The sequence below is a fragment of the Chelonoidis abingdonii genome, chromosome 1, assembly GCF_003597395.2.
Source record: "Chelonoidis abingdonii isolate Lonesome George chromosome 1, CheloAbing_2.0, whole genome shotgun sequence".
Classification (NCBI taxonomy): Eukaryota; Metazoa; Chordata; order Testudines; family Testudinidae; genus Chelonoidis; species Chelonoidis abingdonii.
The window spans coordinates 74,692,061-74,709,831 of NC_133769.1; the positions used below are offsets into that span (position 1 = coordinate 74,692,061).

The 17,771-nt window shown below is 40.6% G+C and overlaps 1 protein-coding gene across 1 annotated transcript in view; it reads left to right on the plus strand.

Moving 5' to 3' along the window:
- Positions 1–17,771, plus strand: part of ZDHHC17 (zDHHC palmitoyltransferase 17) — a 134,212-nt gene that overhangs the window by 71,710 nt on the left and 44,731 nt on the right. Inside the window, exons 8-10 of the mRNA XM_032805454.2 lie at positions 3,814–3,939; positions 6,445–6,587; positions 15,067–15,167. Of these exons, the coding sequence (XP_032661345.2) occupies positions 3,814–3,939; positions 6,445–6,587; positions 15,067–15,167 (370 nt within the window). The remainder of the gene's footprint in view (positions 1–3,813; positions 3,940–6,444; positions 6,588–15,066; positions 15,168–17,771) is intronic.

The following is a 17,771-nucleotide window of genomic DNA, read 5'->3' on the forward strand; positions in this document are numbered from 1 at the left end:
GCTATGGCGTCTGCCAGGGCAATCCAGGGAAAAAGGGCGTGAAATGATTGTCTGCCGTTGCTTTCCCAAAGGAAGGAATGAGTGACAACATTTACCCAAAACCACCCATGACAATGATTTTTTCCCCATCAGCCACTGGGCTCTCAACCCAGAATTCTAAGAGGCGGAGGAGACTGCGGAAACTATGGGATAGCTATGGAATAGCTACCCACAGTGCAACGCTTCGGAAATCGACGCTAGCCTCGGACCATGGACGCACACCACCGAATTAATGTGCTTAGTGTGGCCGCGTGCACTCGACTTTATACAATCTGTTTTATAAAACTGGTTTATGTAAAATCGGAATAATCCCGTAGTGTAGACGTACCCTCTGTTACAGGAACATTTTCAAAATAAAATTTTTTTTAGAAATGTAGGTTTAAACTAAGTTGATGCTATCCATAATAGAAGAAAATTTGTCCACAGACAGCCTCCACTTGTTTCCACTTTTTCTGTTGACTAATGCTCTGACTTTAGCTAATTGTCCGTAAATCAGATTTTGATTTTTCTTCAGACCTTTTGTCAATTCATAACTGTTGATGTGGAACAGATGGTGATTTGGACATATCCATAACCCTGCCTAGTAAAGTCCTTTCCTCAGAGAGCTTCTTTAATTGACTGAAAATATTGTTTAGCTTAATTATTTCTTGAATCCTCTGGATGGAAAACCCATCTTATTTCCCAATTAATTAGAGAATGAAATGTGACAAGTGAGCTCAAGCTTTTTGAAAAGTTTGCAGTCAGCTCCAGGCACTAAAAATGTTAGTAAATGACATCACACTACCCTCTAAGCTTCTTCGAGGGAGTTGACCCAGGTCAGAACCAGTCATCCAAGTAAGGCACTGGTTTTATTTTGAACAGAAAGATTACCTCCAGTATTTTGGTTAATGATTAAGAGGCAATAGGAAAAAAAATCAGTGTGCTATACTGAAATGGAAAAGCTTCTAGAATGAATCTGATCAGCTTGATATTTAGGGTATGTCCACACTATCCATGAGATCAGTGGTTAGCGATCTATCTATCGGGGATCGATTTATCGCATCTCTTCTAGATGCGATGAATCGATCCCCAATCACGCTCCCATCAACTCAGGAACTCCACCAGGGCGAGAGGTGGAAGCAGAGTCAACAGGGGAGCTGCAACCATCGATCCCGTGCCATGAGGATGGGAGGTAAGTCGAAATAAGATATGTCATCTTCAGCTACGCTATTCCCGTAGCTAAAGTTGCGTATCTTACATCGACACCTCACCCCACCCCAAGTGTAGACCATCCCTTAGAAACATGAAGACACATCTTGGAGATCTGATGACACTAGACAGTATCCTGGATTGATATCATAGCATCAATTTTCCAGTTCTAATTTTATTAATATGGAGTTGTCAGTTTCGACTTTTTTTTTTTGACAATAAAAATAAGAAGATAAATAACTCTTCCTGGTGGTAAGATCATATTCTTTGCCTTTGAGGATTGGATTGGAATGGAGATGGAATGACTTTCATTACTGAGAGAAGAGACTGAATCTTAGGCAGTAACTCCATGTTATGATGATTCTCTCACAGTTATCCAGTATTTTTATCCATAATTTATTGAACGAACGGGGGCAGTCTCATAAATGAGGGAACTATTTCGTCAGTTAGAACAAATCAGTGGAAATCTTGAGTACTTGTGATGTCTTCCATTTCCAAAGGAAGAATGAAAATAATAATTATGCTATCTAATCATGAATTTCTAAAATAAGGAGAGCATTTACTGAAACAGGAATTAACTGAATCTACTAGTGAATCTTAGAGTGGATCCTTGATGTGTTCTCTTGCTCTGAGAAATCATGTCTTTTAAAGGCTTGACTATGAATATCCCATTAATGTGCCCTTAGGCTGTTATTTGCTTCTGATCATTAAGATCGCACATGATGAAACACATCAAACTAAATAGTTATTACTTGCTGGCACAGAGATAGGTGTATTGATAGACTAGAATTGAGATCCCTGATGTTGATTATAAATATTAAAATATATTTAATAAATCAGTCATGCCTCCATATTAATAAAAGGAATACACTAAAATGGCCAGTTGATTAGAAATATAGTCAAAAGATTTCTTTAAAGCTCCTGCAATCTTTTTATCTAGGCAGTCACTAGGTGTCATATGGTCCTCTAGTGGAAGGGATGCTCAGCTGGACCCTGAGGCAACCGCAGGATTTACTTAGGAGAAGAACTCCTAGAGGGGATTACTTGTCCACAGGTAATTTTTATAGTTTGGATACGTAAAATGACACCAAAAAATTAGTGACTCAGGGTTTTCCAGAAATTAGTGATCCAAGAAACTAGTAGATCTGTGACTAGACAGGGTATTCACCATGGTTGGTCCCCAAACTTTTCTGTTTCTTCAGAGAGTTGAGCTAGTTTAACCTATATTTTAATGCTCTGGTTGAATAACAATAAGGATAAGGATAACTTTTGGTGTAAGTTTTCTGATGGGCTAGACTGGCTCAACACCTCATACATAGAAAGTGGAAGGAAATTCTCCAGAGGAGCCACAAAAATCCACTTCAGGGTTTCCATTATGTACTCCTTAATCCCTTAACGGAGACTCAGGATGAGACTTTCAAAGGCTCAAATGGAAGTTAGGTGCCCAACTCCAATTGACTTTCAGTGGTAGTTAGGTGACTGTCCTACATGCCTTTGAAAATCTCCTCCTCAGTTGCTGGTACACTTTGCCCTTTCTGGGTAACTTCAGTTTCTGGTGCCTGTCTCATTTTTTTTTAGGCATGGCCGAGTGATGGAGGATTCAGCTATTTTTCAAGCCTCCATGAATGCTTTGTTTAGGAGGGGAGTTAACTCCAATAGAAGAAAGGAGGAGTCAAATGCGAAACTGGAGCTGGAGGTACCTGCAATTGGTTGTCTCTTGCCTCCGTTATAACATCAGACCCTAGTCATGAATTTTCACTTAGCTCTTTTTCTTGGAGTAGAAAACAGATGTCAATCTCTGAATGGAAATCCATTTAGTTCTCTCTCTCTCTCTAACTCTGCTCCTGAGTGTGCAGTGAGAGAGAAACTAAAACAATGCCATTGCTGCCTTGGGACCCTTCAAGATAAGTGAAGAACGTGACACAAGCCAAGTATAGGGACCTCATAATGGTAGGATAAACTGGATGCTAGCAATCAATATACTTTTTGTCCTTTTCCATTTTCTTCCCAGGACCACAAAGGCTGGGGCTGACCTACTAACATTTAAATTGTAAAAAACTTTTCTCACAGAAAACAAATTGTAGCACTGGTGACTTCTGATGGTGATGTCTTCCTTGAGATAGAGGAGTAATCGTATGCAGTGGAGAGTTTCCATGATCCAATGGGCAACAAATGCATATATTTTGGTTTAGTTTCTGCTGCCTGTCAATAGTTGAAGGGGAAACACAGATAAGGGGACTGAGTGTTCAGGACATTTAAACACAGATTTGTTATGCCAGAGGATCCCTAAAGGCAACAGTTGTTGCCACATTTGAGGCATAGAAATTATGTCATGAGCATGGATTTAGCATTGTGTTCATCAGTCATGCAGTTATAAGGGAAGTAAAAAGAAAAAGACTGGAGAGAATGAATGACCTATTTGGTGTTAAAGTAAGCATCGGAGTGAAATAATACCAGAATATTATTTAATATCTTTTCAGTATGATGATAATTTTATATGTGTGATTTTCTATTTTAAAAGTAAAACTGTTCTGAGTACTTTTTATTTTTAAATTAAAATTCTCCCATTTTTCCAACTCCTGGCAGGGAGAATCACCACTTGATTTGGCAAAACAGAGAAAAAATGTTTGGATGATCAACCACTTACAGGAGGCAAGACAGGCAAAGGGATATGACAATCCATCCTTTCTCAGAAAGCTAAAGGCTGATAAGGTGAGAAAAAACAGCACGTTTTTCATGTAAAACCATATTTTTGGCATATTCCTCCCTTTAAAAAAAACGGTGCTTCCAATACTACAGTGGCCGGCATGGCAGGAGAGCTTGTGCAGATAGATAATAACAAGAACTTTTTCCCATGTTTCAGTTCTGGGATTATCTCGTATTGTCTTCTGTCTATCTTCTATATCACTGCCATAGCAACCTTGTAGTTTTTTCCAGTGGTCAACGACAATGCTATTTCACTGACTGAGCAGCAGGGAAAGTGCCTTAGGAGCAGTGCAGTACTCTTCCTATGGAGAACCAAGATACTTTAACAAATCTGATATTCAGTCACTCTCAGATAATTGAAATTTCAGGCTATTTCCTAAACTTTGCTCTCCTGTGTAACTGCTGGTGAGTGTTATATGACAAAGTGAAGCAACATGGAGGCTGACCGCAATAATATAATGGTGGCATATGAAGCTCCCTAGTTCTCAAAGGCTTTTTATTTGATTTTAAGGTAGAATCCTAATTAGAATATTTAATCTTGGCAGTGGTACTAGTTTGATGGATAAGCAATTCATCTGTCAGCTTTAAAAATAAGCAGCTCAATTGAACAAAAACATCCATTTTCTACAAAAATGAACCTCTTTTAAAAATGGTTTATAGTGCACTGGCCTGGTGGGCTAATGACATTTTAATCTTTTGTTATCTAGGGAATGACAGTTTAGAACCTAGGCTCATTTTTTAAATCTGTGCACAGGAAAAGTGTTGGAGCACTACACATGACCTGAGCTGAGTGGTGTTTACTGACTTAAAATCTTTCAGAGGGAGAATGGATGGAATACATTACAGGACAGGAGTGGGCAAACTGTGGCCTGTGGGCTGGATCCAGCCCCTCAGTGCTTTGGATCTGGCCCGTGTGATTGTCACTTGTGGCACCGCGGGCCCCATGCCACTCTCAGCAGAGGCTGGCCCAACGTCCCTGCGGCCACTGGGCCCTTGCCTCCAGGCACCGCCCCCTGTAGTTCCCATTGGCCGGGAACAGGGAACCGTGGCCAATGGGACCTTCAGGGGAGGTACCTAGAGGTGTGGCAAGGGCAGCACACGTGGAGCCCTCCAGTCCCCCTCCCCCTGGGGCTGTGGCACTTCCTGAGGCGGTGTGGGGCCGAGGACAGGGCAGGCATGCAGGAAGCCTGCCCTGACTCCGTGCGTGCTGCTGCCACCCTGGAACCCAAACCCCATCTGTCCCCCAACTCCCTGTCCTAAGCCCCCTGTGCACCGAGCACCCATCCTGCACCCCAACTCTCTGCCCTGAGTCCCCTCGTACACCCCGCATCCCTCCTGCACCCCAACCCCCTGCCCAGAGCCCCCTGCTGCACCCTGTGCACCCCAACCCCCTGCCCTAAGCCCCCTCCTGCACTCTGCACCCCGATGTCCTCAGCCCCCTCATACAGCCCACACACCTACTCTCCCCAATCCCTTGCCCTGGGCTCCTCCCATACCCTGGCCTCCCTCCCACACCCAAACCCCCTGCCCTGGCCCTGCATACAATTTCCTCACCCACATGTGGCCCTCTGCCCAAAAAGTTTGCCCACCCCTGCTCTAGGGTAAGGATAGTGAGCTGGATTTTGTTCTCACTCGAGCATGATCAGCAGAATTGTTAACTAAATTCCAGCTGGAGAATGTTTACCTCAAGATGTATAGAGCTATACATCTCAGTAGCTCCTGTGCTACATATAAAATATATTTTAGTTTGGTAAAGGTTACTGGAGATAATGTGCTAGTTGGAAAGAACATAACTTGACTTTATATCCCAGAGTGAGTTTGCAGCTATAGTAAGTATAAAATCTTTTTAGTTCTAATTTTAGCACTTTTGATATGAAGGTCATTAAAAGACAAATGTGAAACCTCATGGTACTATTTTTAGCCATTTTCCACTCCACTTTACTGTAGTTGCTTTTTCCCCTTATTTATCAATCTACTCGTAACTAGATTTCAGTATGCAATGCTGCAAATGATTTTACAAACTTCCATGTTTTAAATAAATTACTTTCTTAATTCATCTCTAACTTCCAACCTACTTGCATTTTTGGCATTTGTATTTGTTTTTCTTAGTGTGTAAAACATACTTGAGTTGTTCAAATTGGCAGCTGTCTACAGAGATCAACCGTGTTACTTGATTTATTAAAAAATTATGAATTATGAATTCTTACTAGTCTAATTGAATATAACAGCATTTTATACATGAAAATTGTTTGACTAATCACTGATGCTAGATGAGAAATCAAGGCATCTTTTAATAGGAAATCTCTTGTTTCCATTTAGGAAAGAAATTGCTTGCATAGTATGAGCATGCTAAAAAGAAGAAAAATACTTTTAGAAAAGTAGCTTTTTTTTCTCCCTTACCATACTAAGGCTCTTAGACTTAAATGAGTTGTTATTACTGTTTTAGTTAATTGTGTAACCATTTCCTACAAGAACTGTAAATTGCTTTCTGAAATATTTGTTTCTGTGCAGGAATTTCGTCAGAAGGTGATGCTAGGAACTCCATTCCTAGTTATTTGGCTGGTTGGGTTTATAGCAGACTTAGATGTTGATTCGTGGCTCATTAAAGGGCTAATGTATGGTGGTGTATGGGCTATGGTACAGTTTCTTTCAAAGTAAGTATTTTATAAGACAGCATGTTCAGTCTAGTACACCCAGACAAATGTTTAATATATGTCTTGTTCGTTTACTTAATAAAATTTGTACTACATTTCTTTGACAGATCTAGATGTGTCTTTTGGATACATAGCATTCTTTGCAAGAACTTCTGTTTTATCACTGTTACATTTCAGAAGAAGTTCTGTGTGATTTGGCTTTCTAATGCTCTGTCATCTCAGAAATATAGCCTTTGAATTAATTGTAGATGAAAGGTGCTGAGCTAATAAGGCTAGGAGCAGAGAAACATTCAGTCTCCAGAGGGAAGGTACTGGATGTCTGTTAAACCATTGGTGTAAACCGTAAATGGAACAGTCAAGAGGACAGTTATTAGAGAGGGATAGGAAAAGCAAGATAGAATTGTAAATAAGTTAATAAAAATTAATTACTGTTCAGAATTAAAATTCTGAGACATTTAGAAAGTCATTCAGAAACTGATACAAAGTGGGATACCACATCAGGAATTATTGCTGTGGCCAGAAGAGGTTATTTTTATTAGTTATTTTAAATCAGTTGTTTTAAATCTGTCATCCAGTCACTAAAAGAATTATATACTATGTTTTGAATAATTACTGTAAATATCAGTGTTCTCCATAGCTCTCCAGAGGACTTGCAAAGTATATGGACTGTTTGACCTTTAATCTACTTCTCAGTACTATACATTATATTCTTTGAGTAGCCTCTGCATATTCCCACATGTGAGCTTGGTGTTCCCTGGCACTGGGTGACCCAGTGTCCTCTGCAGCCACTTTCTTCTTCCTCTTTCTCCCCATGTGGAGGATTTCAAAGGTAAACAACTGTCCCTCAGTTCCTTCTTAACTGCCAAAGAGGTTGTGAGTTTGGGTCACATGCAGCATGCTCGCTTCTTTTCTCAGAGCTTTTCTTCTGCTCTTTTAGGACTTTTTGTTTTTAATTAAATTGTCACTATGGGTTTCCTACTGCTAAAGGAGATTCCTCAGCCCTGGTCAGCTAAGTCTGGCCATGTTCTAGACTAAGTATCTCTGTGTCTGGCTTACATATTATTCAAGTCCTCAGTCTTAATTGGCTGACAGAGTCACTTCCAAGATTCTTAAACCATCAACCTGGCACCTAGACCCCGGATTCCTCCATATTGATCTAATTCAGTACCGTGGTCTCAGTCTCTTAGATATGGCTCTGGCTGGATTGACATAATTCGGTACCAAGGTTCTGGCACCTTCACAGTACCAGAATCCACAGATCTGGACTGGTCTTACTAATTTTGGTGCTTAAGTCTTGGTGCTGGCACCAAAATTTTGGCATCATGGCCTAGAGAACTAAGAGTGGCTCAGTGCATATTCAGATCTCTGGATCCATCCATGTCGACCGAGTCCAGTGCCTAGAATCCAGCATCCTGGACTCTGGTGAACTTCTCAGTGAAGTGATCCAGTACCAGTATAAGTGACGTTAGGTCCTTAGCAGGGCTGTGAGTGAGGTAATATCTTTTATTGGACCAACTTCTATTGGTGAAAGAGAAAGTTTGTCTCTTAATAAAAGATATTGCCTCGCCTACTTTGTCCTTCTAGTGAGAATCTGAGAAAAAACTGAGAAGAAAAGCAAGATAGTGCATGGATAACAGTTGACTGGAAGAGAAACATAATTGTGTAAGTCAAGGATGTAGTACAAGTTTCTTTCTCCCATTCTGGATAAAGGAGAAGTAATAAAGAATATTCTCTTAGCCATTGGAGGTTGGGTATTAGCAGCTGACAGAAGTGTTTTGGTGATAAAGTGGTGATGGTCAGACAGCAATATAGTGGAACAGACCCTGGGATTGTTCTTACTGGGTGTCTTGGTAAACAGGTGAGTGAGCTTGTGGGGGTAGGCTGGTGGATATGTGAATCAGTTAGGTTGAAAGGATGTGAGAATTGGTGATTGGGTTAAAGTTCAAACCAGGTATATACAAGTTATTATTGTAACATTTTACTTTGCCTTTTTATATAATTATTAGTGGTTCTTATATGCTGTAAGAAGAGAAGTTAATATGTTCTGTAATATTAATGCTGCCATACTATATGTTTCACAGGCACTCAAAATGATGGGAAATTACAACTAAAATTAATTAATTCAAATAATTATGAGGGTTCTTTTCTTTAGACTTAAATTATTTTGTTAGTTTTCAGGTTAAATACAGGTTTGATGCACCAATTTTGTCTCAACACCATAGAGCAAACAGGTTACCAAATTACAGCAGAAAACTTTCAGTGTAAATTTTGGGTATAGAATACCTTTACATTTTAAGTCCTTATTTTCTATTGATTCATTATAATTGTAATGTTATTAAATTAACCTGTTTGTATTTAGCTTTCTTGTTTATTTTTGTAAGGAAATAATATTTTATTGGATGGCTACAATATAATATTACTGCTACAATATTTATCTGAATCCTGTGGTGGTGGTTTCTTTGTGTCTAGATAAGCTTACATAGCATTCTAAATTCTTAACTTAAACTCCCAGATCAATCTGTAAGTAACTATTCAGGAAAGTTTAGCAAATACATGTGTAGCTGGTTGTCCTAAGAAAGATGTTTGGAAGCCCTTTCAGTCTATCCTGTAGGTAGTTTGTAGGACATGTACTGTGCTAGATATATTTAGCATTCATATAATAATTACTTATGAAAAAGTAGTTTTTACTTTTCACAGTTTCCACATCAATAAACTTCTCATTCTCTACAAAGTTGCCTTTGAGAGTTATAGGATTCCTCAGTCTAGTGTCTGTTTTATTTCTGTGTCAGAACTCTGACTGAAGCATGCTAATTTCAAGAAGGAAACCTCAGAGCAGTTTACAAACTGATTATAAAGCACCCCAGAAGTAAATTTTTGGGGAGGGAGGCGGGGACAACCCTAATTTTCCTTTTCCCTTTTAATCATAAAGCAAGATTTTTCTAAAGATAGGTATCCCCACCAGGGAATCCCCTTGGTGTAAATGTGTGATATGGATGAGGGCTAAGTTCCCTCTAAGCTGCGGGGCCGTTCAGCAGTCTGTCAAGTGCCACACACTTCAAGGTGCCTTTCCATCCACTGCTGCGCTGCTCCTGCCCTCTGCATTGGAGCCCCTGGCCAACCGCTCCTGGGAACCTCCTTCTTGCTGTCCCAGAGTTGGGGAGTAGGAAGAGGGTGCTGATGTCAGGATGTCACCACACCCCGTACCCCATCTCCACAGAGCTGGGGGTCAGGACATGACAGGTCTTAGGAGTGGGACAGAGAGAGCTTGCTGGCAGCTGCTGCTTTGTCTGAACAAGCAGGCTTCAGCCTGGTGAGTGGCAATCTACTTAAAAGGGCAGCATATTTAAAGGGGCAATGCATGTCTGTCTGTCTCTCTCACACACAGTATGTCTGTCTCACACACACACTGTATGTGTCTCTCTCGCTCACTCTCACACACACCTCTTTCTCTCTTTCCCTCCCCCCTCACACTCACAGAGACACAGTATGTCTATCTCACTCACCTCCCAACACACACTTGTATTGTTATTGTTGTTACATCTTGATACTTCTTTCAAAGTGTGTTCTTTTAATTAATTGACTCTGTGCATTTCATAATTTTTATTTCTCTTACACTTAAATTTAATTGTTTGAGTAGTGAGTTCTAAAATGCCTAACCTGTCCTGGCAGGAGTAATTATCCCTATGGTAATTTTTTAAAAATATATATTATAGCTAAGTTTTTTGTTTCTGCTGGTGGCACACATCCGCACATACCTCGATATGGTGCACACAGCAAAATTCATTCTGCACGTGGATGGAAAAAATTAGAGGGAACATTGGAGGAGGATGACTATTTTATGTGGGTGTGATGGAAGGCAGGATGTGGGAAGGTTGTTTAAGTTGTTCAGGATTGTGGCGAGGAACCTTGAGGTGAGTCCTGGAATGGCCCACTTCCCAGTGACTGACCGATTCTGTGATAGGTAAGCTAAATTTTTTTCATAAGACAATAAGAATGGTCATTCTGGGTCAGACCAAAGGTCCATCTTGCCCAGTATCCTGTCATCCAATAGTGGCCCATGCCAGGTACCGCAGAGGGAATGAACAGAACAGGTAATTATCAAGTGATCCATCCCCTGTCACCTATTCTCATCTTCTGGCAAAAGAGGCTAGGGATACCATCCCTGCCCATGCTGGCTAATAGCCATTGATGGACCTATCATCCATGAATTTATCTAGTTCTTTTTTGAACCTTGTTTATAGTTTTGGCCTTCACAATGTCCTCTGGCAAAGAGTTCCAAAGGTTGACTGTGCGTTGTGTGAAGAAATACTTCCTTTTATTTGTTTTAAACCTACTGCTTATTAATTTCATTTGGTGGCCCCTAGTTCTTGTGTTATGAGAGGGAATAAATAACACTTATTTACTTTCTGCACACCAGCCTGATTTTATAGACCTCTATCATATCCCCCTTTAGTCAGCTCTTTTCCAAGCTGAAAAGTCTCAGTTTTATTAATCTCTCCTCATATGGAAGCTGTTCCAGGCCCCTCATAATTTTTGTTGTCCTTTTCTGAACCTTTTCCCAATTCATCTTTTTTGAGATGGGGCAACCACATCTGCACACAGTATTCAAAATGTGGGCGTTCCATGGATTTATATAGAGGCAATATGATATTTTTGGTCTTACTAGCTATCCCTTTCTTAATGATTCCCAACATTCTGTTAGCTTTTTTGACTGCCGCTGCACATTCAGAGGATGTTTTCAGAGAATCATCCACAGTGACTCCAAGCTCTCTTTCTTGAGTGGTAACAGCTAATTTAGACTCCATCATTTTATATTGTGATAAAGTTCCTCCTCTACCTTGGTGAGTCCTGCACTTACTGGAGGATTTTGCTTGCCTCAGAGATTCACAGTAGCCCTCAGTTTGCCCACTTTTGTGGCTCAAACCTGCTGTTCACTTAGATAACCTCATCACTGGCCAGTATGAGGAAAAAGAGTAAGAAGAATCCCAGCAGTTTCTGCTGATCCACCATGTGGGTCGAGGAACAGTCCAGAGACCTTCCCCTCTGTTGGAACCTCTGTGTTGGATCAGGAGTTGGGAGGTTTGGGGGGAACCCGGGCCTGCCCTCTACCCCAGGTTCCAGCCCAGGGCCCTCTGGACTGCAGCTGTCTTCTGGAACAGCTGCACAACAGCTACAACTTCCTGGGCTACTTCCCCATGGCCTCCTCCCAACGCCTTCTTTTTCCTCACCACAGGACCTTCCTCCTGATGTCTGTTAATGATTGTACTCCTCAGTCCTTGAGGAGCATGTCCTCTCACTCCCAGCTCCTTACGCAGCTCAGTAACTGGAGTGAGAGCCTTTTTAAACCAGGTGTCCTGATTAGCTTTAATTAATTCTAGCAGGTTCCCAATTAACTACAGGTGTCCTAGTTAGCCTGCCTTAATTAGTTCTAGAAAATTCCTGAGTGTTCTGGAATAGTCCCTGCCAGGAACAAGGGACCTGCTTAACCTGGAACTAAGGTATCTACCTTCGACCATTCTCTTATAGCCATCTGGCCTGACCCTATCGCAATATGTATAGTTGAGATTGTTTTCCAGTGGTAAATGTTTTCATAGATGATATTAGCTGGAACTCAGGACAACTCTTGAGAATTAGCTGGCTTATGTGCAGTGTTTAAATTTCTTCTTGGCTTAATTGAAGAACTAGCTTCCTGTCATAGAAATAAGTGAATTAAATGAAATGGAAAACTGACTTAACTGTTTTCCTTCTGATAATATTTCCTTTAAGAATCTCTCCCTGAAGCTGTAATGAGAGAAAAGCAAGAGAGAGAAGAAAACAGACGTTTTTGTTATAACTATAGACTGAGGAAAACAAGGCATATATGTTTTCTTTTTTAGATATATGGGTTTCTTGAATACCTCTGACATTGGAATCTCTTGTGTAAATGTAATTCATAACTGCTATCCTTGCTCTTGGTTAAGAATTCACTTCAAACTATTAAAATAACTGTAATGTGAATATTGCTGAGTGAGCTCTTTAGCAATGATTTCTAACTGCTGTCAGCATGTGGCTTTAGAGTAAACATTTGTTAAGACTTCTCCATTTCATCAGCAGTTCTAAAATGGTGTGTTAGTGTCATATGAAGTATTGTATTATCTAAGCATGTTATCCTACTAAAAATATTTTGAGTCACTGATTAAGGCAACATGACATTTGTGTGAGCAACTTCGAAATAATCAAGTCAAAGATTTCTGTTGATTATACAGAAGACTGAATACCTCTTTATTTTTTTTTTAATTGATGTTTATATGGTAAAAAGTGAAGAGCCTAATCACTGATTACACGTGTAATTTATAAAATTCAGGTGGCTAACTCACAGGTCTCAAAATATAATTGTAAATGGGGAATCATCATTGAGCGGGTATGTTTTCTAGTGGGGTCCCACGGGGATCAGTTTTTGGCCATATGTTGTTTAACATTTTTAGCAGTGACCTAGAAGAAAACATGAAATCATCACTGTTAAAGTTTGCAGTTGACACAAAAATAGTGGGAGTGTAGATGAGCAGACTCACCTCTGGGTGCCTCCTGCTGGTCTGTTTTGGGAATTAGCTTTTTCTAGCTCTGGAGCGCCCTCTGCAGGCTGGTGATCCGCTTGTCCTCTTGGCCCCCGTGTCCCTCCCTGGACCTTGGTGCCCTTTTAACTGGGGTGCTGCCCCCTGGCAGTATCCCACCAATCTGAGTCTCCCCTGCCTGGGGAACCCCAACCCACTATCCCCACTTTGCCTCAGTTTTGTCTACTGCCCAGTCTCCATCTAGCCCCCGGGTTCACTGGGGAAGACTGCAGTATCAGCCACTCATCACAGGCAAAGGGGTTTGGACCTGCTGCCTTTGCCTACCCCTAGCCTGCCCCCTTCAACCCGCAGTACTTCTTGGCCTTATGCTAGGCCGCAGCCTGGGGCTTTCCAGGCAGAAGCACCCCAGCTCCTCTGCCTTTCCTCAGCCCTGCTTCACTCAAGTACCCTGTGTCTAGCTCCCTGCAGCCAGGCCCTTCTCCCTCTATAGGCAGAGGGAGACTCTCTGGGCTCCTGGCTCACTGCCTCTTATAGGGGCCAGCTGGGCCTGATTGGGGCATGGCCACAGCTGAGCCTGCTTTCCCCAATCAGCCCAGGCTTTCCTTCCCAGCCGCAGCCCTCTCCCAGGGCTGTTCCAAGCCCCGAAGGGCAGGAGCAGGGGACCACCCTGCTACAGGTCATTGGTAAATAATGAGAACAGGTCACTGGTAAGATGGGCGCAGGCAAACAAAATGTTTTTTAATATGTCTAAATGTAAATATATCTCTCTAGAAACAAAGAATACAGGCCATACTTACATGATAGGGGACTCCCTCCTTGAAATCAGTGACTCTGAAAAAGATTAGGGGTTTGTGGTGGATAATCAGTTGAACATGAGCTCACGTCCAATCCTTGCATGCATAAATGGGAATCTCAAGTAGGAGCAGAGGTTATTTTACCTCTGTATTTGTCACTGGTGGGACACCTGCTGGAATATTGTGTCCAGTTCTGGTACCCACAATTCAAGGAGGATGTTGATAAATTGGAGAGGGTTGAGAGAGGAGGCATGAGAATGATTAAAGGATTAGAAAACATATCTTATAGTAATAGACTCCAAGAGCTTTATCTGTTTAGTTTAACAGTGAGAAGATTAAGAGGTGACTTGGTCATAGTCTATCAATACCTACATGGGGAAAAAATATTTGATAATGAGCTCTTGCATCTAGCAGAGAAAGATATAGCACAATCCAATAGCTGGAACTTGAGATTGGAAATAAGGCATAATTTTTTAACAGTGTGGATAATTAACCATTGGAACAGTTTAAGGATTGTCGTGGATTCTCCGTCACTTGCAATTTTTAATCAAGATTGGATGTTTTTCTAAAAGATATGCCCCAAAATTATTTTGGAGAAGTTCCATGACCTCTGTTATGTAGAAGGTCAGAGTAAATTATCACAGTGGTCTCTTCTGGTCTTGGAATTTATGAATAGGAAATGATATGATGTCTATAAACATTGAGGACAATGGGGACCAGTCATTTGAGTCAAGACTTACTCTGCAGATTGAGTCCAACTGTTAACATCTTATTTTAGACTCGGTTTAAAATTGGTTTTGGAAGAGTTTATGTATTGACCTAGGATAGCATAAAACATTAACGTTATGTTTGATTAAAGATTCATATCAGCCCTGCTTCCCTTGTGTCTTATATTACACCATAGTTGCCACTTTGACCATTGAGGAGTGACATTAACTGCCTCTCATCCATCCTTCTGCATCGGGGTGACTTGAAGACCTCCAGAAGCAAAATCTGTTACTAACAGTATATGGAGATATAATTGTTATTTAATGTGTTACATAAAAGGAGGTTTTTTCATGTGTACTGATTCTGAATTTAAATGACATATGAAAGAACATACTGTGTGATGACATCACTTCTGTTGTTTTACAGATCATTCTTTGATCACTCAATGCATAGTGCACTGCCTCTTGGAATATACCTGGCAACTAAATTCTGGATGTATGTGACATGGTTTTTCTGGTTTTGGAATGATATCCTTTTTCTGTTTTCAGTAGTATAACTTTTTCATTTTAGTGATTTGTATGTGTTTAGTGAATTCTAAATATGACCTCAAAAGTAAAGAATTAATTGTAATTTAAAAATAGTTACAACTATTTAAAATTCTTAATGCTTTATTGGTTTTGTTAAAATAGAACTTTACTATGCCATAGTAATCGAAAATCTTAATTGTTATTTTTGTACTGCTTTAAAATTACATTGTTGCTTTGTGCCAGTAACAATGTTTTCCTCAAACCTTTTCCTTGAAAATGTCTATCCAAACTTTTTCTGGGGGTTTTTTGAGGGTTTTTTTTCTTCATTTCTTTAGCAGAGAAATGCAAGGCCATATGTTGCCAAAAAGATTATAATTACATGAGCTCACCGTGACCTATAGTCTTTAAAGTTAAGTAGCATATATGCTTTTCCTAGGATAAATAGAAAACTTCATTTTCCCTAGTCACTCATATTTATCACTTCTGGTATCGTTTTTACAGGCAGTTCAGCCATAACTAGCTATTCCTAACTAGTTTGCAAGTTCCATTTTATATAGACTTCAAAAATATGGTAAATAAAATATTACATACAGCTGATGAAACTAAACAAAATACATTCTGTGAACATAATTAGAGTTGCTGGGATTTGCCAACATCACATCTTTATAAATATTAGCCACTGGACAGAATGTATAACTAGATCTGCCTAGAGATAAACTTACCATGTTCAGAAAGAAAGTAGAAATTGAGTCAGATTTTGTCAAAAATTCACTTTACCATATTAATCAAGTTAAACTTCTGTTCTACTTTCTCTGGGTTGCACATTTTAATAATATTTTATCATTTGACCAAAGAATCAACAAACACATTTTATTAACGACTGTTTAATTTTTACTTAATGCTTTCAGTTTTAAGTATTTTTAAGTGAATGTAATGCTTATGAAAGATACTGGCTGGACAATCTAATATTACTGCAGTCACTGATATACCTTTGATTGCCACTGTTTTTTCATGCTTAAAGAATGATCTGTTACTCCTAGATATTATTTAAGCCAAACTTTGAGGTTAAAAAGCAGTGTTGCAAATTTTGTTTTTCTTTTTGAGTCTTTCATGTCTCTTAGGATGTAGGCGTACAAGTTTGAGTGCCACTGTGCCTAAAATCTCTGAGAATCTTGTTTTAAAAGTGTTAAAATATTGTCTAACATAATCAGTTAAAGATATACAACATTAAATTCTTCCTTCAGTTAGGGTCCCTATTGTATTCCACTGAGGGTTTTACACATCTGCATCACGCATCCAGAGCTAGAGATCCTTTAAGCATTAGTGTCTGTTAGTCTGTGCATGTACCCTTGGCTCACCTCATGGTTTCATCCAAGGTGATAAAGGGCAAGGCAGATCGACTGCATCTCCAGTTCCTTCTCACTGTCGCATCATCTGGGTTGGAACTATTAGTGTCCTGTTACATGTGAGGCACTTAAAAAATACACAGTTGTTCATAATTAGTTTTACATTTTTTTTTTTTACTGTTTTTATTGTCCTTATAGTAATCTTTAGTAGAGCAGGATTGGTGCTCCTTTTTTGGAGAGTTTTAACAAGGAAGATGCCTGTACTGCTTGGGAGAATCCCACATTTCATCCAGGTGCAGTATGTGCCAGTCCTTTCCAAGTCATACCTGAGAATGCTAGGCTCTCCGCTGTGGAAGCACCTTATGGAAGTCACTATGAGACCTCATTCAGACCCTGGCCAAGCAACACCCCTTCCTTCCCCCATACCAAGAGTGCACCTCTAATTCCAAAATCCAAGACAGGCACTGGCAGTACCACCATTGTGATCCGTGCGCCAGGCCTAATCATGAGGTAAGGTTATAAGTCTTCCTCTATGCCTAAAAAGGGAAAGACTCCTTCCATGAGTTCCAGTCATGGGGATGGACTGCACTAAAGCACACAAACACAAAAAGAAGCCACATAAATCAATGGATCCAGTGCTATCAGGTGCGAACCCGCACACGTAGTCAACATCAGCATCTCTCGGAGCCAGAGAATCATCCGCACTGGGTAGGACTGTTGCTCCAGTTCCAGAGACTTTACTCTGGGGAGGTTGGGAAAAGTGCCAGAGCTCCCATAAGTGTTTGCCCTGGGAAAACCAAGGTCTCCACGCCTTCTGGGTCCCTCTGCTTACAGGAAGACATTATCTCTGGTGCCAAATGTGCCACATTTGAGCCACTGCTCACCACTCCTCCCCTGACGGTGTACACAACTCTGCCGATTTCACCAGTGAACTAGTCTCCGAGTTTTCATACTTGGAGGACTTGAATCAATGTCAAGGGACCACCCATCTTTTCCTGCCACTATGAGTACCAGTGGAATCCTTCTACATCATGGCAGTATCCTCCACTCCAGTTGCTGCAGAGCCAGTGGTTTCCTGCACCATGAGGCCCTCCTCAGCACCCTCCAGATCCATCCTGCTGGCCCTGTTGGGGATCCCAGTGAATACCCCTTCTTCCTTCACTACTGTACCCATGTGCGGGTACTAGACTGTGCCAAAAACCTAGGCTTTAAAATCTGCGCCTCCTGCCCACATTCCTTCTCGGTCAGTGAGCAAGAT